This window comes from Lolium perenne, chromosome 1, assembly GCF_019359855.2.
Source record: "Lolium perenne isolate Kyuss_39 chromosome 1, Kyuss_2.0, whole genome shotgun sequence".
NCBI classification, from domain to species: domain Eukaryota; kingdom Viridiplantae; phylum Streptophyta; class Magnoliopsida; order Poales; family Poaceae; genus Lolium; species Lolium perenne.
In genome coordinates, this window is record NC_067244.2 from 174,463,928 (window position 1) to 174,485,638 (window position 21,711).

Below are 21,711 nucleotides of genomic sequence, written 5' to 3' on the forward strand. Positions count from 1 at the left end.
ATTATAATGATAGTAGTCTTTTGTTACCACCTGTTATTTTATCCCTAGTGGCAACAACACATCCACAACCTTATAACTTTATGTCACTGTCCCAGATTTAATGGAGGCATGAACCCACTATCGAGCATAAATACTCCCTCTTGGAGTTACAAGTAACGACTTGTCCAGAGCCTCTACTAATAACGGAGAGCATGCAAGATCATAAACAACACATAGATGATAGATTGATAATCAACATAACATAGCATTCAATATTCATCGAATCCCAACAAACGCAACATGTAGCATTACAAATAGATGATCTTGATCATGTTAGGCAGCTCACAAGATCGACAATGATAGCACAATTAGGAGAAGACAACCATCTAGCTACTGCTATGGACCCATAGTCCAAGGGTGAACTACGCACACATCACTCCGGAGGCGACCATGGCGGTGAAGAGTCCTCCGGGAGATGATTCCCCTCTCCGGCAGGGTGCCTGAGGCGATCTCCTGAATCCCCCGAGATGGGATTGGTGGCGGTGGCGTCTCTGGAAGGTTTTCCGTATCGTGGCTCTCGGTACTGGGGTATTCGCGACGAAGACTTTAAGTAGGCGAAAGGGCGGAGTCGGAGGGCTGACAAGGGGGCTACACGCTAGGGCCGCGTGGGCCCCCCTTGGGCCGCGCCGCCCTAGTGTGGCGGCGCCTCGTCGCCCCACTTCGTTTCCCTTTCGGTCTTCTAGAAGCTTCGTGGAAAAATAGGCCCCTGGGCGTTGATTTCGTCCAATTACGAGAATATTTCCTTACTAGGATTTCTGAAACCAAAAACAGCAGAAAAACAACAACTGGCTCTTCGGCATCTTGTTAATAGGTTAGTGCCGGAAAATGCATAAATATGACATAAAGTATGTATAAAACATGTGTGTATCATCATAAAACAAGCATGGAACATAAGAAATTATCGATACGTTGGAGACGTATCAATGAACTTAATGACGCGATCTTATGCTACGCTTAAATGGGTGTGTCCATTACATCATTCATCAATGATATAACCTTGTTATTAATAACATTCAATGTTCATGATCATGAAACAATGATTATCTATTAATCAACAAGCTAGTTATACAAGAGTCTTACTAGGGACTCCTTGTTGTTTACATAACACACATGTATCAATGTTTCGGTTGATACAATTATAGCATGATATATAAACATTTATCATAAACACAAAGATATATAATAACCATTTTATTATTGCCTCTTGGGCATATCTCCAACATGACCACACTTAGGTGCCTACCTGACTTGGACCGCAAAACAGAACCACACTGTTGCCCTCCACACTTATCTCGTCGGGGCCTCCTATACACCGACCGGGTCGGTGCGGACGCGGTGCCGCACACCCCCGACCCGGCGGTTGTCTAGTGGGCCGGCCCATCAGGTAAGGTCATTTCTATTTTCCTTATTCTATTTATTTTTTCTTTTCTGTTTACATATTTTCCTTTTTTAAAAAGAAGAATTTTTTGAATCCGTTTTTAAATCTCGAAGTTTAATTTTTTGTCTTTTAATATATTTTTTTCCAAAAAATAATTTTTTAGAATATCTTTTTTTCAAAATTCGAATATTTTTTAGATTGAACATTTTTCAAAATTTGAACATTTTTTAGAATGAACATTTTTTTGAAAAATTCGTTTTTTCCCAAAATTTGAACATTTTTCAAAAATGAACATATTTTCAATTTGAATATTTTTCGATTATGAACATTTTTCGGATACGAATAATTTTTAGCTTTGAACATTTTTCGTCTTAAACACTTTTCAAATTTGAACGTTTTTCGAATTTAAACTATTTTCAAATTTGAACTTTTCGGTTTTGAACAGAAACAAAAATAAACCGAAAATAAAAGGAAACAAAAAAGAAAACCGAAAAAAGAAAAAAGAAAAAACAGAAAACGAAACAGAAAACGAAAAAAAAGAAACAAAAGGTTAAAATGGGCCAGGCCCAATACCCGACCAGGGTGTGCGGTGCCTGGTCGGTGTATAGGGTGATGCTGTCCACCGACCTGATCGGCGCGGAAACAGTTGCCGCACACCCCCTCCACCTTCTTCCGGTAGTTTGTGGGCTTGGCCCATTAAGTTTGCCGAATCGTTTTCCCTAAACGGGCCGCAGCTCAACATTAGGTAAGCCCTTTTTTCTTTTTCGTTTCTTTTTGTACATTTCTGAATTTGAATAAATTTTATATTTGAACAATTTTCAACTCTGAACGATTTTCATATTAGAACAATTTTCGAATTTGAACAAATTTCATATTTGAACAAATTTCGAATATGAATGATTTTCATATTTGAACAATTTTTGAATTTGAACAGTTTTCATATTGAACCATTTTAATAATTCTCAAATTTAAACATTTTTCGAATATAGACTTTTTTAATTTGAACAAAAGAAAAAATAAACAGAAAGAAAAAGAAAATAAAACAGAAAACAGAAAAACGAAAAAAAGAAAAAAGAGAGAAAACGAAGGCGAAATCGAAGAAAACGCTAAATGGGCCAGGCCCAATACCCGACCAGGGGTGTGCGGCAACCCGCATCGGCGCCGACCTGGTCGGTGTATAGGACTGGCCGGATTTCCCTATCTCGTCTCTCTCTCTCCCGTGCGAAGCTAGGGTTTCCCCGCGCCGCCGCCGCCGCTTCCTCACATCTACGCCCCCATACATCTTTCCAGCAGATCGACGCTGCCGGACCAGTCCACCCCGTCTCTCCGACGCCCAGTTTGGCCTCGGCCCCGGTCTCGCCGCTGTCCAGATCGCATCCGAGCAGGGCAACCTTGGCCTCCAGCTCACTGCCGACTGATTCCGCCGGATAAGCTTGGGAAACATAGCGTTCGACTGAGATGCTGCAGGAGCAGCCCGTCCAGTATGGTCCACTGGGCGATGATGGAGATGGAATAAACAGGGCATGGCCGGTGGAGAAGAGGCGCCGCAAGTGCTCCCCCCCATCATCATCCAATGCTCCTGCCGCCCAGGATAATCAAGACCCGATTTCTCCTGCGACAGACATGGAGGGCATCATCAAAGATAACCATCTGCCGCTGGACACTTCAGACCCGGAGCAACAAGAAAACGAACAAGAGATTTGGGGGCCGGATGTAGAAATCAGCCCGGAGGATGCCGCCAACTACACCAAATGTCTAGCCCCTGACATTCCTCCTATCTACAAACGCTCTAGTATGACAACTGAGGAAGAGGAAGATTTAAATTTGCGTCTTGCACGTTATCGGATCGCTTATTACAAGGTATCTATGCTACATTAAATGTCCTTTCTAATATCTGCATGTATGTGATTTCTGTAGTCCTTTATCTGGTTCGCTTTGTTTTAAGTGATTTTTTTTATCTATGTATAGAATGTTGCGGAGCCAGAGTTGGCACGTAAGCTTAAGGATCCAGAAGATTACTCTGTGGAGGAACTTCAGGAAAACCGGTACTTTTTACATTTCGATACCCATCCAAGTTTTGAGGGGTGCTTCCATCCTGTCGATACCTGGGTTGCCGAATTGAATGACTACCAACGGCTTCTCGTTTTTAATGGTGTAAGTGTTCTGTCTATGTGATTCATTCAGTTGACTAGTTTGGTTATCTCAATGCATATATTGTAGGTGGTGACTTGTAGTCTTCGTTCCATATTCCCTGCTGTGAATAGCTCGATTCGACCATGCTCTGTATTGTTCTGATGCACTATATTTGTACTCAAAATGTTGTTATTAGAATCATCACACCAAGTATGTTTATGACAGTAAATTATTGTGCTTTTAACAAACACAGCCAATGTGATGCTGAGTTCTAGTTCATGAAAAGATGAAACTGTCAAGATTTCTGTGATTTTAGGGAGCGGTCCAGGCTATGTTGTCTGATTTGCTTACCCCCAACATTGCTCTTTTCAAATCTATTGTCAGCTGTGGGGCAACAGAATCTATGCTGGTAGTTTTATGGCTGTTGAAACTAGTTAGGTCCTGTCGTTCTCGCACTATGGGTTGACAACTTAAAGGCCGCTTAATTACATGGTAGCATTTCTAGCATGTTAATTCGCACCAGAAAGAAAACTGAATACTTCATGCACGTGTGTGCTTTCAAACAGTAAGAGTATGTGTTTATGTCTTATTTGTTCAATTTACTATTCTTTGCGTAGCTTTCAACAGAAAGCATTTTGGGGTAAATTCAAGACATGTAATGCAACCCTTATTGTTCATGCAAAACCTTAACTAAGCTGGTAGCTCAGTGAATAGATAGTGCTTCCCTATTCTCTGATTGCAAACCTTAACAAAGCACAGAACAGTTCATGTAGTGTTTGGTTATCAACCAAGTACATATTTTACTTGAAACTTGAATGTGTGGCTTAACTTCTAAAGAGTGTCCATCATTTCTGTACTCCATCCATCTAATTCTTCTCTCTTTGCTAGTCTCGTGATTGTTCTGACAGTCTATACATCTATTGGGAGGACTACCACGCATATTATCATACATATGAAGTTGATGATGCTTATGTCAAGTTTTATGGAGAACTATCGAGCAAAATCAAGGTACCCACATGGAATTTAAAACATTTCTTTTGGCTAGATTTACTTTATGCTGATAGGCTTCTATCTTGTAACAGTGGATTAAAGAGCATGTGGATCTGGATGAAAATTCTGAGAAGGTATGTATGTCCCACAGAAAATCATGAAATATAGGTATATTAGTTATATACGCATGGATGGTGCAGTACCATGATGATTAACTTCTTTGCACTTCAGTGGGAAGAGGTGGGTACTAGAGCAGGGAGGCAAGCATTGAGGATTGCATCACGCTTTGCCAATCTGAGTGCTAGTTTAGTTCGCATGGCATTCTATGTAAGATATTCTTGTGCTTTTAATTTTGTTTCTGTTCATCACTGGGGTTGTTGTCAATTTTATCCATTTGGTTCAGGAGTACATATCCGAGCTGCGTGAGGATAAGGTCGTCGAGGACTGGTCTCTTTTCTATTTTGAGGTTTGGAAGCTTAATGCTTTAAAGAAGGTTAGCCATGTACTACATCAAACCTTTCGCGTACTCAACTATTAGTGCCCTTCATTTGTAGTTGAACACATTTCTTACTATCACACTAACATTACAGGGAAGTTTGAGAGATGCCGTGAAGGAAGCATATGAAATGGACAAATTTGGTTTTGAATGTGAGAGAATGGATGCTGAAAGTAACGCAACGTCCATTTCTTTCTTTGAACAGAAGGCAAGTTGCTCTCTTAACTTTGAGTTGTTCCACAAGTTTATAGACACATCTAATGAGTTCATAATGCAATATATTGCCATTTCTATTTTTTTTTCAGTTTAAATTCCTTGCAAGTGAGGGTGGCATTACAGAGAATGTAAGCATGACATTGTACATAAAACCTGATGTATATATAACTGATATGGTGTTACTAACATTACTGTCACTTTTGTGTGATATTTTAGACAAAAGAGGGTGAAGTTTTGGATTTGTTCAGAAAAATAGTTATCAAGAAGGTAATGCATCCTCTAGCTCTGCATGAATATATGATAATAGTAACTGTAACTGTACCTTGTTTTCAGCTTAAGCCAAAGAATATGGCGATGTACGCTCAAAAGAAGCTGGAGATTGCAAAGCTGATGAAGTTGATCCCGAGGTAAAACTCCAATTACTGCAACAAAAACCTTCAGCCAAAAGAGAAGTGGTAAAATTCCATGGTGTTAATTGGATAGCCAAATACAGCAGTCAGGATGTAAGTGGCAGCGGCGCTTCGCGATCCCGCATATGCCGCCCGCGAAATTCGGCCCAAATGGCCCAAGCGGCTTACCACGAAATTTATCTGGCGTTGGTGGACAAAACCACAAAACCCACGAGTTCCAGCGGCTGAGTCTTATCCTCACGCGCAGACCACTCGCCTCCTCCGCGCCGCCGCTCGCCTCCTCAGCGCACGACCCTCCTCCTCCGCGCACCATCCACCTCTCTTCCGCGCCGCCCCCCGCCTCCTCCTCCGCGTCCGCAGATGTATATGGAGGAGCTACCTGCCCTAGGTCCTCGTCCGCAGCAGCTGATGGATATGGAGGAGCTACCTTTCCCGTGTCCTCCACCTCGACTGTGGCCGCTCCAGCAGGCCCGCGCAGCGACGGGAGCAAGTCCGTGCTCGACGGTGAGGAAACTCTCCTCTTCGCTCTCTTGTTCCCCTCCCCTCCACCATGCACGACTAAAATCGGTTCTTGTGAGCAAGCCGCCAGTAGTAGATTCATGAGTGGTTCTAGATGTACTGCAAATGACTTGGTTCAGATTTGTTTTGAGTAGAATTGTTTGCTAATCCGGGGCAATTCGATGGGTATGGAAAAGAATTGATGAAAGCTGCCTGGCATATTTTGTCATTTGTGATAGGTTTCTACTGCCTGGCATATTTTGTCATTTATGTTCTGGAACTTATGAAAGCTGCAGGTACCTAATATCCTGATGGTTGCCAGTTTGGAACATAGGTTGCTGTTATTTGTCTCTATTCAGGTTTCTGGATTGCCAATTTGTAATTTTTGCTGTAGGCTACATGTTGTTGAGCCTAGGAGAAGAAAATAATATCCATGATCGGTGCAGCAAGAATTTTGTTCAAGCTGGTCATATGTTGAAGAACAAAGTAGAAGAGAGAGGTCGTTGGTATTTTAGTTGTTAGAACTGAGCAGAAAAAAGGACTGAATAATTTACTGTTCAGCAAATTTTTAGCATCAAATTGTATCAAGTTCAGTGACTTGTATGTTTGGTAAGCTGAGTTTAGCAGCAAATTTTTAGCATCAATTTTTTCGTAAGGTTTCTATACCACTTGTTTTAGTGAAAGTTTTTCAGCTATCAGACTTGTTTTAGTGATACAGAGTTGAATTGTACGTATATTTAAGTTGCACATGCATTATACTTGTGATGGGAGTTGGATTCTATATATTCCCTCCGTCTAAAAATAGGACCTATTTTTAGATGGAGGGGAGTATTGAAAATATGCATTATTTGATCGGGTTTGCTAATTCTCAATAAAGTGAGAGTTAGCTTAGAGCTCAATAGAATCTCCCAATCGTGCCAAGATCCGTGCATCATCTTTTACCCTGGACACACAGAGTGGGAGGAAGGAGAGGGCGAGGGAACGTCCGTTGAGCTGGAGCCGGCGACAGCGAGGATGAACCTAAAGGTTTAGGGTGCGGGTGTGGGGTGCCGATGCTGGAGAAGAAAGAGGCGGGGCTTAGAGGGATGGCTGGGGCGGTGGTGGAGAAGAAGTTGCTGAGAGTTAGTTAACTGGACCCTTATTTGATCTATATAATCTGAATATAAAAAAAAGTCGTGCTAGAATTTCAAGCACTTGCTAATGAACCGATTGGTTGATTAATTAGCTCAACCATTTCTTGATTCTTTCTCTTATGAAAAAAGAATTTTGAAGCTTTGCTGATCTGTGAAGATCTTGCTAGGGAGGTATATTTACATACACGTCATTTGTGCAAGAAAGCAAGCACGTTCATTTCGTTCCAAGAGAGAAAAAAAAGGTTCAATCGATCGAGCTAGCAGCCAGACCAGCTGATGTACGTACGAGCGTGGGCAAGAGAGAAAGAAAAAGGTTCGAAAAAAGAAGAAGCTAGCAGCCAGACTAGATGGTGTACGTCCGAGCGTAGGCAACTAGGCATGCTCCGACTGTACGCTGGAGCGAGATCGAGCGAAACGTGGAAGGTAGGTAGCTTTATATCAATGTACTCAATCGGAATTGCTCCACACACGACGATTGACGTACGAACTATGTACGATGCTCTCCATAGTGCTAACTTTCCTTTAGGCCAATCACACTAATTAATCCCCAGCCCAGTGCTATGTGCCCAAGTCCGAGCCCAGGCCAAACCATGACCTAGTGCCCAGTTCCTCCAATCTACAAAAAATATATATAACATAAAATCACCACTTTAAATTGCTAATTAGCATTTCCAGCGGCCTCCCCCAAAACCTGTCCGAAAATAGCGTTAGATCGAGCGCTTGGGCGACATCGCTGCGTGTTGCCGTTTTTGGAGCGCCGCTGTTTCAAGTCGCGTCACCTAAACAAAACTTTAAGAAATTTAATTTTACCGAAAACATTCAAATTCATTCAATTTTTTATATATATTACAATGTTTTGAATGAAATTCGACCAACTTAAACATTAAATAAACTAATAGCGTTTGCGGCGGCCGGAGCAGTCGTAGCACTCGAAGAAGTTCTAGTGCCAGTCGGTGAGTCCATCTTTCACCGCACCGCTGGGATCAGCTTCGCTGTCTCGCACGTCAGGTCGCACGAGTGGCCTGCCGCCCCCGCAGATCGACATGGCGATCACGTCTTTGATGTTTCCCTCCCAAGCCTTGTGGTCGTTCAGCGACGACATGAAGGCGGCGTTCTACCCTGGTATGTCTTCGGGATCGTCGCTGCTTGCGACGAGGCACTGTTGATGGAGGAGCGTTGTCACCTCATTCTCTTCCTCCTTCACCTCTGACTTCGGGACGAGGAGAGCGGCGCGTCCACGAGTAGCCCACATCGCTGACGATGTTGTCCCACTTTGCATGATGACGATTTTCGCTTCGTCCGCCGCCCCGGCAACGTCCCCTTTGTAGCGGGGATGGCCTAGGGGCGCCGACATCACTCCTTCCTTCTCGCGGCCCGACATCACTTCCTGCCAGGCGCCGCCCGGCGCCACCCACGTTCGCGCCCTCGACCTGATGTTTCCTATGCAGTTAACCGTGTCTGTCAGTATCTGCATGCACCAAGGGATACTCATTGATCTGATGTTGAGCGCATGCTGCGCTATATTCGTTCCACTGTCACCTATAGTCTTCACCTTCGGCCGGCACCCTTTGGCATGCTCTCTGCTTCCAGTGATGCGGATTGGACTGGTAACCACCCAGATGAATATTTCCCAAGACCAGCCATCCGTCTTTTGATGTGATAACATCGGTGCTACATATCTATCTTCGAATTCGGTATTTCAATTAAGGAGGTTGCTATCTCGCTAGCTTGGTGAAATCTCGAAGCAAAAATCAACTGCTCAACCAGATGTAGCAATGGATGGCGGTACCTCCTGCTCAAGCAAAGAAAAAGGATAAGGAAAAGTAAAAAGAGAAAATAATATTTAGCGGTGGGGCCAACCAAAGTCTCAGCCCAGCCCAAACCCAAACCGAGTTTGCCACCAGTTGCCTCGCGCGAGAAGATTCATTGCCACATAGGATCGTACGAGAATCGGACAAATTTTATCGTGTGTATAGCAGGACTCCAATCTTGTTGAAGTTGAGAAAGGAAGACTTTGGAAAGTATACCCAGATAGTGGAGTCGGAACACCTGCTGAAGTACAAGTTCTGGGACGAGAAGAACTTGAGATGGAAGTTGCTGCGCGATGCACTCGGTTACATACCGCCCAATCTTGTTGAACTCAAAACCTTGCGGAGCCAGGTCAGTAACCCTGGAGTTCTTGGACAGGTAACATGCAAAGCAAAAGTCAGAGATGACGATGTTTTCGGTATTTTGGAGGTGGTCAGAGATTGTTTTACCCACCCCGCACTGTCATATATTGAGCTCCTGCTGCCAGTGCTGTTGACACAGTTCCCCACCCTTCTTTCTGATCTCCAAAGAGCTCTGTCTGAGTTGGGTTACCTGCCGAACTTGAAGTAATCCTGATAACACACACTGATGTGACCTTGTAAAACTGAGAATACTGTGGAGAACCATTAAGACCGGCCTTATGTAATCTGTGAATATCACACACAGAAGAATATGACAGAATTGAGAACACTGGAGATAGGCAATGCGGAAGAAGATACTGCAAGTTTGACAAAAGAGTGGGAATCAAACTACTGCTCGTTACCTTTAGAGATTGTGTTGTGGCACTTGATCCCTGTATTACTCCTCCTGGAGGTCCTGACTTCTTGCTCCTCCTCGGTGTGGGTTTGGCCGCTACGACATCGCCAGATTGATTTGAGGTTTTGCGCGGCCGCGGGGTTTCTTGGCTGCTGTTGGTTCATGCTTCCTACTACCCTCTCTCTCCGTTAAGTTTTGCCCTGTTTTTTCCGACCAAAGCAGCAGCAATCCCGTCGGGTTTGTGCTGCTGCTCTCTGATTTGGCTACGTTTTGTCTTTCTTCTGTCCTGTATCATCAATTCCTGAACTGATTAGCTGTGGAGAGGATATCATCAACTCCCAAAGGTAGCCTAGCTTGTTTGAGCATGGGACCTAAAAGAGTCATGTAATCCCGAAGAATGTGATAATTCCGCACAAGGAAACTACACATGTCATTCAAGTTATACTATTTTGCAAGTTATACTATTTCTGATCTCACTAATACCATTCAATATTAAGAAAGTTAGCCTTGCTAATTAGTATGATATGACCAAATTTTGACCATTGCATAAGTATGAGCAGCGGACTCGCATATGATTTCCTAGTCATAAGTTGTACTGTACTACTGTGTAAAAGACCAATGTGTATCTTCATCTTGCTTATAAAAAGCTGAACATGGCTGGCAGGAATTCCTCTCCTAGGTTAACTGCAAAGAAGAAGAAATATCACATGTTTTGGTAATCTATGTTTTAGCACAGGCAAACAAAATATCGTCTGGCTTGTGAAAAATGACAGGCTGACCTAAAATGCACAAGCCTGATTTCAAAGTCAATACTGTAGAATAAATTGAAGCATTAACTTAGATCTGCAAGCATATATTATTCAAACCACGGGTTGTAGGCCTTATGAAATATTATTCAAAGCACGGGTCTTCAGATGCACATACCTATCTTTTCACAGAAATATTTCATATGTCCCTCGTAAGGACAAAGCTGAAAACGTTGATAACATATATGAATAGATTTTTCATTACATTAAAGGATAAATTACTAAAGAAACTGAGACTGTGTATTGATTTATTGAAGAGTTGCAAATTTAATTTGTTACATGATGCAACACATTTTCATTTTAGATAAAGATGCAATAATGAAATTAGGTACACCACGTGCAGAAAATGGTTTATTCCTCACGCATGGTAAGTTTTTTTTTCTTTTGAAATCTTATGTCTTAGAAATAAGGTACCCCTCTTGCTTGTGTCTCTACTTAAAAAGCGTATAATTTTAACACATGAGATAGTGAAAACAAAAGGAATTATGCAACAATATTGTTGACCCTGATAGTGCAACAAATTTTCTATGAGCAGCAAAGACCAATATGAAGTAGGTGCGAGCATCACTCATGTCAAATCTGTTCTTTGATATTCAAGTGTCTTCAGTCAAGTGGTGATTTCAGTACATGGCACATTCCTTTCCTTCTTGTGTCATCTTCTTTATGGTGGGTTATAAAATTAACGATCTCTACTGAAGTATTGAGCTTGGCCAATATATAAAAGATAAATAATTGATAGATTCCACGATACTAAGTATTACTCCTTGTAGGGCCTCCTCCGCTCGAAATCCCGAGCGCCACCAGCTCCTGTCGTCACTCCATGGTGTGTTGCTGGCTCCCCGCCTTCACTGGTTTCCACCGCGCCGGCAATGTTCCTCTCGCACTGGAGCGACACCGAGTTGCTTCCCCATCGGCACGAGCGGTCCCTCCTTGTACCTCCTCCTCCCCCAACATCCTCGCCTTAGGTGCCGGTGTCTTCGCCTTAGATGTAGTGTTGGGGCACTCAAAAGGAACAGTTCGCTCTGCTTTTCTTCTCGGCTCCCACAAATATTCAGCAATAGTATATAGCTACATGGATGACAGTGCACAAACTAGTAACAGGCAAATTGCTAGCGTTGTGCTCTTGCCAGCCAAATCAATGAACCAACATGCTGCCAAGGTACGCGCTGTGGTGGCATCTGCACCCGTTGTTTTAAAGTTTGGCTCCACGACCATGTGCAACAAGCGAGGTTCAGAAAGTTGTAACTCATTAAATCCTATCGGTTGACAACTCTAAGAATTAGGATAAAACTGAAGTTCTTAGTGTCAGTTATTTGGTACGAATGGGCACATACTGAGCTATCATCTAATTACAATAAATCCTATCGGTTGAGAACTCCAGGAATTTTCAAGTGTCTTCAGTCAAGTGGTGATTTCAATACAAGGCCACAGCTAGTGAGCTATCCTCGAATTCAGAAATCTGGAGAATAGCACTTTGAGCGCGAAGAAACCAATGGGCATGACCGGATGGAACTTCAACATCTTGATGGCTTAACTGGGTAAGCTGACGGATCAATTTGTTATTTTGGTTAAGAACTTCTCCATTAAACAGACTATGCCAGATCTTCCCTACATATGTTGTTGCAACATATATCTGTGAAAGTCCACACTACATACATGATAATGATGATTATGTTTAGCTTTTAATATTTATTAATCAGGCATGCCGCTTAGATAATAATTAGTCATTTCTTTGTACTGTAAAGGTAGTACGATGTAAACCAACAATTACATCTAGGCAGAAGAGTACATTGAACTTCCTTTGTGATGTACATGTACGTACATGCAGAAGAGGATGCTGAACTTGACGCTGCAACTACTCAATAGAACCGAGTGAATAAAAAATGATGCAGCTTATCTTTTTTGTAAATTCAAGGTGTCAGCTTGTAAATGTGCTAATGGAAACAACTAAATCATAATATGCTAGAACCAAGAAACTGTACAAATGCAGCAAAAAAATTGGAATTATTCCTTCCTCTAATACATATTCATACAGAATTCCTTATAAACTAATGCCTAAATCTTTTCATTTATTAATTTAATACTATAACAAGTGTTTTATTCCAAGATTAAGTTATTACTGAACAAAGAAAAAAATTTCATCCACACACCAATTAGACAAATCAGACCTGGAAAATAAACTTACAAAAGCATTCCACCAGTCGTGACGATCCTGGCTGTCTTCTGTGGCCTGCATGAGCAAGCAAGGATCCACTTGAGCTGGGCGGATTTGGTGGAGTAAGTAAGAGGCCACGACAGAGGCAGCGGACCAGGACAAGAGGTCACAGAGGTCGGCGCCAGGTGGGCGTGATGAATCTGAGCAAGACCAGGGGAGGTCAGAACATGGGCCCACATGGCAGGAGCAGCCCACCAGCAGGGCAGAGTCACGGGAGCGGCTGAGCTCTGAGAATGCAGCGATCCTAACAAGATTACATGTTGTAAGTAATAAGAGACACGCACGTGACGCACGCATCAAGTGCAATCACAAAATGCACAGTAGCTCCATAAAAATCACATCCTTGCCCTGCTGCACAAACATCTTCAGCCTCCCATACACTGCTATCAACTGCTCAATGATGCCGCAGACGTAAAAATCAATGTATCACTAAGAGTTCAGGTAAAACATTATTGCAATTCAGAGCAGCTGTAGCTCGCTTCTTATAAAAGCACAGCACAAAATACCTGCAACGGAAGAACAACGCAGTGACCAGAAACAACAGGCTCAAACTGTGCAAGTATGAGACAAGTAATGTTCCCTAGAGCCACAACCAGATGCTTTCGCCTGGATGGGTTCTCCAAAAAATACAAACAGCGTTTTTTCTGAGTTAAGATTTTCTTTTTATATCAACAGGGAGGGTATCTCCGGTTCCATTAAAATGAAACCACCGAAGCAGATCCAGGCTCAAAAATAACAGGCTCGAAAAGAGAAAAATACTGGGAAGAGTAAATCTAGCTATTCTAGAAGATCGACTTAAGAAGTTATCCCACTACTCTTTTTATTACAAACTTCCCAGTAAGCCTTTTCTGAAGACGAAACTACTCAAATAACACCAGGGAGATCGCAGGCAGGGGACTCATCGACAGCAACAGCTTGTTTCAGCTTCTTCAGCAGAGCAGATCCCAAGTTTGGCGACCAGCATTATTTCTTAGTTAAGATACGGTCCATGGGTACTTTCCTTCTTCTCATGCACGCATTCACTCTTCCTTCTGGGAGTATCACCGAACTCGTACTCAACCTCTATAATTCTAGACACGTTGTAATGCTTGCTGTGAATAGTATTTTTTGCAGCATGTAGGTCAGCATCGTCTTCTCCTTTCTTGCGTTCAGCTAAAATCATATGCCTGCAGTTACATAAAAAAAGGCAATAGTATGTTAAGCAGGCAGATAAACTACAGGAGCGTATACAATAATACAATTAAATAGGAATTTCAGCCTAGTGTTTAATAATCAATATTTTTTGCATACAGCAGTACAGGAGCTGTTTTTCAAAGGAGTAGGATATACTATTTGCTATGTACTATTTCAGAATGACTAAACTAGAGAACCAACCTGAGGTTGGGTGATTACGAGGGTGGTTGTACCCATAGCCCATCAGAGTTCAAACCCCAGGTTTGACATCTATGTCTCATAAAGGCGCGGAATATTCTTTTAGTGGGAGGCAACGTTCCCGTCGATAGCGAGGCGCCTGTGGTGACTTCGTCAATTTCAAGATCCAATCCGCCGGCTCAGTCTTCCGGAAGTGCTCATACTGTGTTTCTAAAAAAAAATGACTAAACTAAGGTTATGTCAGATGGAAAAAATACGTTCATGCTCATGGGTGGGAAGCGCCCCCTACATCCAAAAAAAATCATGGTAATTCAGAAAATGTTATATGCCACAGAAAGCATACAAATGGGTCAAACATTATGTGGCATACAACATATATTTTGTTGCTCAAAACGGTACAAAGTGGCCTTGTATTTACAGATAGAACGATGAACATAGTTAGTATGCATGACATACAGCCAAATAAATAAAAACAGCAAATTTGATTTCCTTGACGCAGCTACATCCAGAACGCCACCGGGGAGAACGACGAGAGTTGCTTAGACACAGGACAAGAGGTAGTGTTCCTGTCTTTGATTCGCAGATTGCCCTCACGATCGTACCTGAGACGAAACGTGGTCATGTTGAGCACGCAGCCATCAGAGTCACCAAAAGCATCCCTGAACTCTAAACCATCGGCTGCCACGCAATCAACAAGGAAAAACCTGGAGTTGCCCATGTAGGTGAGAGTAGCCCCTCGCCCTTTAGCTAACTGATGTGGTGGGCTCCACATCTTGTGCTCCTTGGCCATCTTCCAGTTGGGCTTGTGCTGCTGCTGTTACTGTTGAGGAAGGGAACTTGGCAGGAGCAGATGTAGCCATCTCGGTGTAGCCCAACCCATGCATCTAGCTCGGCGTCAAAGTAGCCTTCAAGATTGAAAGGCAACATCCAATCCCCATGGCGCCTCCATTCACGGTTCTTGGTGTCAAAGGAGAATGTGACACCACCGCGGACACGGTTGATGTAAGCGGACACAAATATGGTGTGTCCGTCCGGGTGAAGGGCATAGGATTGGATCCTTTCATCCTTGGTGAAGGGTGCCGGAACGCTTTTCCAGGACCAGTCAGTGCTCGGGCACAAAGAGTTGACCATGTCATCCTTGGTTGCGGAAGACTTCAAAGGAGTGAGGCTACAACATGAAGTCGTAGGAAAACGCAAACAACACGTCGCTGGCCGTGAAAAAGAAGTTGACAGTATTGTGAAGTGAATCAGGTAGGGGATTTCCCATTGCCAGAGCAGCATCTTCCGTGTCGAAGACCATGGTTGCAGCATATTGGTTGCTAGTAGCTATGATGTTGCTTCCCAGTGCTGCAAAGCTCATGGCACGATTATACACAGGTGCCACTAGCCGGGCGACAGGGGGGGTGCTTAGGTCTGGGCTATCAGCGTCAAGCTTGTGGATCGTGAAGCCCCTGTGCCAGTCATCTAGAACGAGATAGAGGCTCTTGTGCTTGTTGCCGCTGCGGTGGTCATGGCAGTTGGCCTGACCATCCTCGCCCTGCCATCGTCGCTTAGACATCCTACTACAAACAGGAGACAAAAGATGGGATTTTTGTTAGATGAGCGCAATCGATCTCATCTTGTGGGCGTCCGGCGGGCGGATGAAGATATAGAGCTCATACCTCGAAACCAAATCGCGCACGGGAAGGAGACAGGCTGGGCGCGCGAGAGCGTTTGTGTAGACGGGAGCACGAGTCTGTTTCGGGGTTGGACTTTGGAGTTGGTTCCGGGGTCGGAGTAGGTTCCTAGGAGGAGAGAGGCGGCGGCGGAGAACGGAACAGAGGGGGTGGAGGCGAGGAATAGCAGGTGGAACCGGCGGGAGGCACCGGGGGCGGCGGGGCGAGACGGAGAGGCGGCGGCGGCGGGAGGTCGGGCACAATCAAAGGCCTCGTTTGGCAGGAGAGTTTGGAACGGTTTTTGGGTGTATCTATTACCTCGCGTAGGCCCCCGCCGTTTGGCGGGCAGGTTTTGGCCGGGCGGCCAGTCCTGACTATTCCTTCTCCCATTCTAGCCGAGGCCACTCATCCGCACCCGACGCCGCCTCAGCACCTTGCGCCGCCCGTGTTCTCCCGTAAGTCCGCCTCAACCTCTGCTACATCTAGATAGATGACTGACCTAAGCGGTTCTTGATGACTCCGATGAGATCCGGTTATTGATTGCCTCCACTTCTTTGGATCCTGTCTTATCTTTGCTTGTGGGATGATGAGGTACTGCTGTAGGAAGCGATGTTGGTTTTCACAACTATTGGTGCTTGGAGAGAGCTCATGTCCATCAGTTTGATCTTCTGGTATAGAGTGCCATATAGATCTTGATGCCATGATGCCACTTAGTGCCATAGTGCATATGTAGAATGGTCGGAGAAGGCAAGCTTATCGTACAATCTGCCATTGGAAAATATCCACACACAAAAATATTATAGCATATCTCAGTAGCACTGGTGCTTGTGATGGATGGCAATAAGATTAGCTTGTGATGGATGGCTGTTGTGTCTAGGGTAGTGGATTGCATTCATGAATATTAGTTGATTGTTTACTGTTTGAGAGCTATGGTTTTTATCTAAGGGAATCAACTGAGATTTTCTGATCGTGGTAATAAGACAAGAGGCTACACTTTGCCACAGGGGCGGACCTACGTTTTGCTACCAGGGGTCAGACCCCGGGTAAAAATTGTTTTGTTTGTAGTATTCAAGCTATTTCTAGTGTGTGACACCCCTAAATTCAGAAGAAAAATAGTGTGAACGTGTAGAGTGACACCGGATAGTTTTTGTTCTAGGTCCGCCCCTGCTTTGCCACATAGATTGTTTACTCCTTAAAACTGTTGTATTACGTCTAATGCTGGAAATTGGAACAAATGGTGGACATTAATATATATTTGGTGACAAATTATTTCAATGATTCCTCAAATTAAGGCGGTGGTCTGCAACTGTGATCCCCTAGTGGGGACTTCATGTTCATTCCCAAGCGGCAGTGTGCAACTGCTTCTCAAGCAGATGGCTCTGTTCAGTGTACGCGTTATCAACTAAATGGTCAAAACAATGTTTCTTTACGGTTCATTTTATCTGTGAAAGTCAGACATATGCCCTAGCCTGAAGCATTGAGCTAATGCTGCAACATTGTTTCTGTTACAGGTTGAAAAGGCTTTCGGAGATAAGTTAATGCTAATGACTCTTACAGAGATCAGTTAATGCTAATGACCCCTGCATTTGCGAGCACCAGGAAGATTACAAATATTATCCCTCAACAGCTAGGTCAGTTAAGGAGACCAAGATGCTATCCTTTGGACAGTTTCATAGTGTCAAAAGAAAGGCAGGGGCCAAGCAAGAATGCAAGTCCAAAGCAAGTCTGGGAACAAATGGAAACCAGCAAAACCCCACAAACCCGTGCATCGAAGATACCTTCTCAACACATTATAGTGTTCAGTTGGCGCAGCGAAGTGATCACACCGACCACCGCATAGCCTCCGCCGAGCCCCCCGCGTCCATCTGTACACCGCCGCACCTTCTTATGTACCCAAGCTAACAGAAGGTAAAGCCACCACGCCCCTGATCCAGCCTCTGCCTTGTTATGTGTGCTTGTGACCGGAGTGTAAATAAGTTTTTATTTGAATTACTATGATCAGCCTTACCATTGTTGTGTAAACAGAATTTTCGGTTGTGGAACTATCCCTGCCTTCCAAACGCATAAATCAAATTTTGTTCTAGCCATCACTCAATTCTTTTTGTTCCCGTGACTGTTGCTATTTGCAAAATTGAAGAACCAAGAATAATCCTATGTGCTATCAAATTGCTAACCAAAAATTTAGAGGAAGAAATGAAAATACATGAGCAGGAAAATTAGAGAAAAAGCTCGATTCAGGCGCAGCGACGCTTGCCGGCCGCCGGACCTCTGGGCGGTGGCTGCCGCCCTTAGCTGCGGACGGCAGCGCGGAGCTTGTGCCTCTTTTATGCTCCTGCTCCACCGATTTCCACCGGTCTCCTCTAGTTTTTCTGTCTAAATTGCTAGATCTAGAAATAAGAAGGCACTCCTTTGAACTGAAAACAAATTCAGCCAACAGTCTCAGTCCTAACCAAACTAATGCTATCAAATTGACAAATTGCTACCCAGGAATTTGGAGAAGGAAATAAAATATTTCTACCTGTATAGACAAATTGGGGAAGAGTACGGGCTCAAATAACTCTACCTGTCTAGACAAATTGGGGAAGAGAAATACTTCTACCTGTTTAGACACTGCCTCCTCCTCCAACTTCTTCCGTCACCTCAAGGCACTGGCGGAGCTATGTAGGGGCCAAACTGGGCCACGACCCACCCAGGATTTTTGCTTCTACCTCAGGTCTATTTCACACCGTATAGACCAATACTTCTACCTGGTGTAGGGGCCAAACTGAGCCCGTATAGACAAATTGGGGAATTTCACACCGTATAGACCAATACTTCTACCTGGTGTGAAGGGAGCGGCGTGAGGTGCGGAAGACCAGAGCTCACCCACCTCACCACCGGGAGGTTGTCGTACTTCTCTGCACCGATGCCGTCAAGGGAGGGTCGAGTTTGTCGCGAAGCTTTGCTAGGCCCGACGCCGGAAACACGCGGCAGCGCCCCGCATGTGCTCATCCTTCCTCGACCATCTCCTGCCGGCACCGCGCGTCTCCAGAAGTTTGATGCCTTAGGCCTACGACGTTGCTACCGATGGAGGCTGGATTTGCTACCTTAGGATACTGGTGGAGGCTTGCTTTGCTACCTTAGACGGCGGGCCTTTGCTGCCTTGGGTGGATGGAGTTGATGCAACCTTGGACGGTGTTTTTGCCAACTGCAGAGGTTTCCGTTGATGTCTCCGAGGATTTGCAACATGTGAATAATATTTTTGTTACAATTTTAGCGGTTTTGCTACAATTGCATAATATGTTTGGTACCGGGGGCCTCTCGCGAGGTCTTCAGTGAGTTTCCCGTCGATGTCTCCACAATATCCATTTTTGCTATAGTAGTACAATTTCTTTGCTACACGCTCTCCCGCGAGTCTCCAGCCTCTTTCTTTTATTTCGTTGGCGAATCGGGGTTTTTTTTCGCTACCCAGTAGTAAAAGTGAGAACAAGTCTAGTACTACCTGATCCGACAACTACAGACGATTCGATCGGACGGCTAGGGACCCGGGGACTGGGAATTCTAATCCCCTGAGGGGGACGCCCAGCAGCGTCCATCAATTAAATGAGAGATAATTCCTTATTTGGCCCTGGTTTAAATTTGACTTCCTTTCCTTGATGTACACTGAGGCAATCTGCCCATCGCGTGCCACTGTGTTGTGGGCCTCACTAGCACATTTTGCACTTCTACCCCTTCAGAACTATGAAAATAACCCGCATTCCGATCTTATCCCGCACCGTACGTCCCCACCCCATCTCTGGCGAAACCCACGGCCTGTCGCGAGGTCTCCGATGAGTTCCCCGTCGATGTCTCCGACAATATCCATTTTTGCTACATTATCACAATTTCTTTGCTATGCACTCTCCGGCGAGTCTCCAGTGGTCTCTCCGGGAGCTCAACCTCTTTCTTTTATTTCATGGGTGAGCCGTTTTTTGCTGCAGTGAAGCAAAAGCGGGGTTCTTTTGCTACCCGGTAACAAACGTGAGAACGAGTCTAGTACGACCTAATCCTTGCGACCGGGGCCTACGCCATATTAAACGAAATAGATCAGGTAGTTTGGGACTACTCGGATAGTTTCCGAGGCTGGCATTGCACGTATATATAGAAGGAGAGTACAGGGGGATTGGATTACAAGTCGTATACGAGACAGATCCTATACACCGTATGAGTTAAGGTCTATCTCTAACACCCTCCTTTAATCACAACTTGGACATGTTGAGATTATGCTTGAAGTCTTCAAATGCTCTGTAAGGCAACTGTTTGGTGAATCCATCAGCAACCTGATTTTTAGAAGAAATGAACCGGACCTCTAGCTGCCTCCTCAACACTCGTTCTCTAACGAAGTGAAAATCTATCTCAATATGCTTGGCCCTTGCATGAAACACAGGATTAGCTGACAAATATGTGGCTCCCAAATTATCACACCACAAACACGGTGTCTGTGTCTGCCTAACACCCAATTCAGCAAGCAAGGACTGAACCCACGTTACTTCAGCTGTTGCATTGGCTACAGACTTATACTCAGCTTCTGTACTTGACCTGGAAACTGTAGCTTGCTTCTTAGCACTCCAGGAAATCAAATTTGGTCCAAAGAACACAGCAAACCCTCCTGTGGACCGACGGTCATCAACACAACCTGCCCAGTCTGCATCAGAAAAGGCACTGACAAGTGTGGACTTAGACTTCGTAAACTGTAGGCCAACTGTCACTGTATGCTTGACATACCTAAGAATACGCTTGGCAGCAGTCCAATGAGCAGTTGTAGGAGCATGCAAATACTGGCAAACTTTATTGACTGCAAAGGATATATCTGGACGTGTCATTGTAAGGTACTGTAGCGCACCAACCAAGGTTCTATACTTGATACTATCATCTGGACCCAGAGGATCCCCTTGCTGTGCAGTAATCTTCTCAGAGGAGGACAAAGGCGTTGACACACCTGTGCAATTCAACATGCCAACACGGGCTAGAATGTCATGAGCATACTTGGACTGATTAAGAACTATACCATCATGAACGTGCTGAACTTCAATGCCCAAGAAAAAGTTTAGGTCACCAAGATCCTTCAATGCAAAATCTTGACTCAAGTCTCGTAAGAGTGCATCAGTTGCAGCTTGAGAGGAACTAGCAACAATAATGTCATCCACATATATAAGCATAAAGATGGTGACATGAGACTTGCGATAAATAAACAGAGAAGTGTCAGACTTGGAAGCAAAGAAACCAAGAGCAAGCAATTTAGCACTCAACCGAGAATACCATGCTCGAGGCGCCTGTTTGAGTCCATAAAGAGCCTTATCCAATTTGCACAAGAAGTGTGGAGAGCTTTTATTTTCATACCCAAGTGGTTGTCGCATATATACTTCCTCTTCCTGAACGCCATGAAGAAACGCGTTCTTGATATCCAACTGTCGCAAACTCCAACCTCTGGAAACAGCCAAGGCCAAAACAAGACGTATAGTAGCCACTTCGACAACAGGACTGAAAGTATCCTCATAGTCAATCCCATAACGTTGTTTAAATCCTTTAGCAACAAGCCTAGCCTTGTACCTGTCAATAGAGCCATTGGACTTGCGCTTAATTTTATACACCCATCGGCAGTCAATTATATTTTTACCTTCTCGTGGCGGTACCAATGTCCACGTCTTATTTTTCATGAGAGCATCGAACTCTTCGTCCATGGCTCCCTTCCAATTTGGATCAGCAAGTGCAGATTGCAAGCTAGTTGGTTCATCAGCTGTACACGTCAAAAGCCAACGAACTGTCCCATCTTTGTATTCACGAGGCT

At 44.2% G+C, this 21,711-nt stretch overlaps 1 protein-coding gene and 1 pseudogene across 7 annotated transcripts; one reads left to right on the forward strand and one right to left on the reverse strand.

Moving 5' to 3' along the window:
* Positions 1–2,580: 2,580 nt before the first annotated feature.
* On the forward strand, positions 2,581–18,000 carry LOC127313231 (uncharacterized). Of its 7 annotated transcripts, XM_051343804.2 has the most exons (12): positions 2,581–3,277; positions 3,386–3,571; positions 4,439–4,558; positions 4,633–4,674; positions 4,772–4,867; positions 4,944–5,042; positions 5,131–5,244; positions 5,342–5,380; positions 5,469–5,519; positions 5,586–5,659; positions 5,910–6,166; positions 6,555–6,920. In XM_051343804.2, exons 1-12 carry the CDS (start codon positions 2,876–2,878, stop codon positions 6,680–6,682), a joined length of 1,608 nt encoding a protein of 535 aa, XP_051199764.1. In that variant the 5' UTR covers positions 2,581–2,875; the 3' UTR covers positions 6,683–6,920. The 7 variants fall into 7 exon arrangements, with proteins under 7 accessions (XP_051199764.1, XP_071676034.1, XP_051199780.1 ...); XM_071819933.1 differs by lacking the exons at positions 5,910–6,166; positions 6,555–6,920 and adding an exon at positions 17,417–18,000; XM_051343820.2 differs by lacking the exon at positions 5,910–6,166.
* On the reverse strand, positions 14,488–16,180 carry LOC127313280 (uncharacterized; annotated as a pseudogene).
* Positions 18,001–21,711: the final 3,711 nt, after the last annotated feature.

What these genes read in the sequence shown, in the direction of transcription:
- LOC127313231 (XM_051343787.2), top strand. Translation starts at nt 2,876, where the DNA reads ATGCTGCAGGAGCAGCCCGTCCAGTATGGTCCACTGGGCGATGATGGA. An exon ending in ATCGGATCGCTTATTACAAG is followed by an intron (nt 3,278 to 3,385) that starts GTATCTATGCTA and finishes ATCTATGTATAG; the next exon opens with AATGTTGCGGAGCCAGAGTT. An exon ending in TTTCTTTCTTTGAACAGAAG is followed by an intron (nt 5,245 to 5,341) that starts GCAAGTTGCTCT and finishes TTTTTTTTTCAG; the next exon opens with TTTAAATTCCTTGCAAGTGA.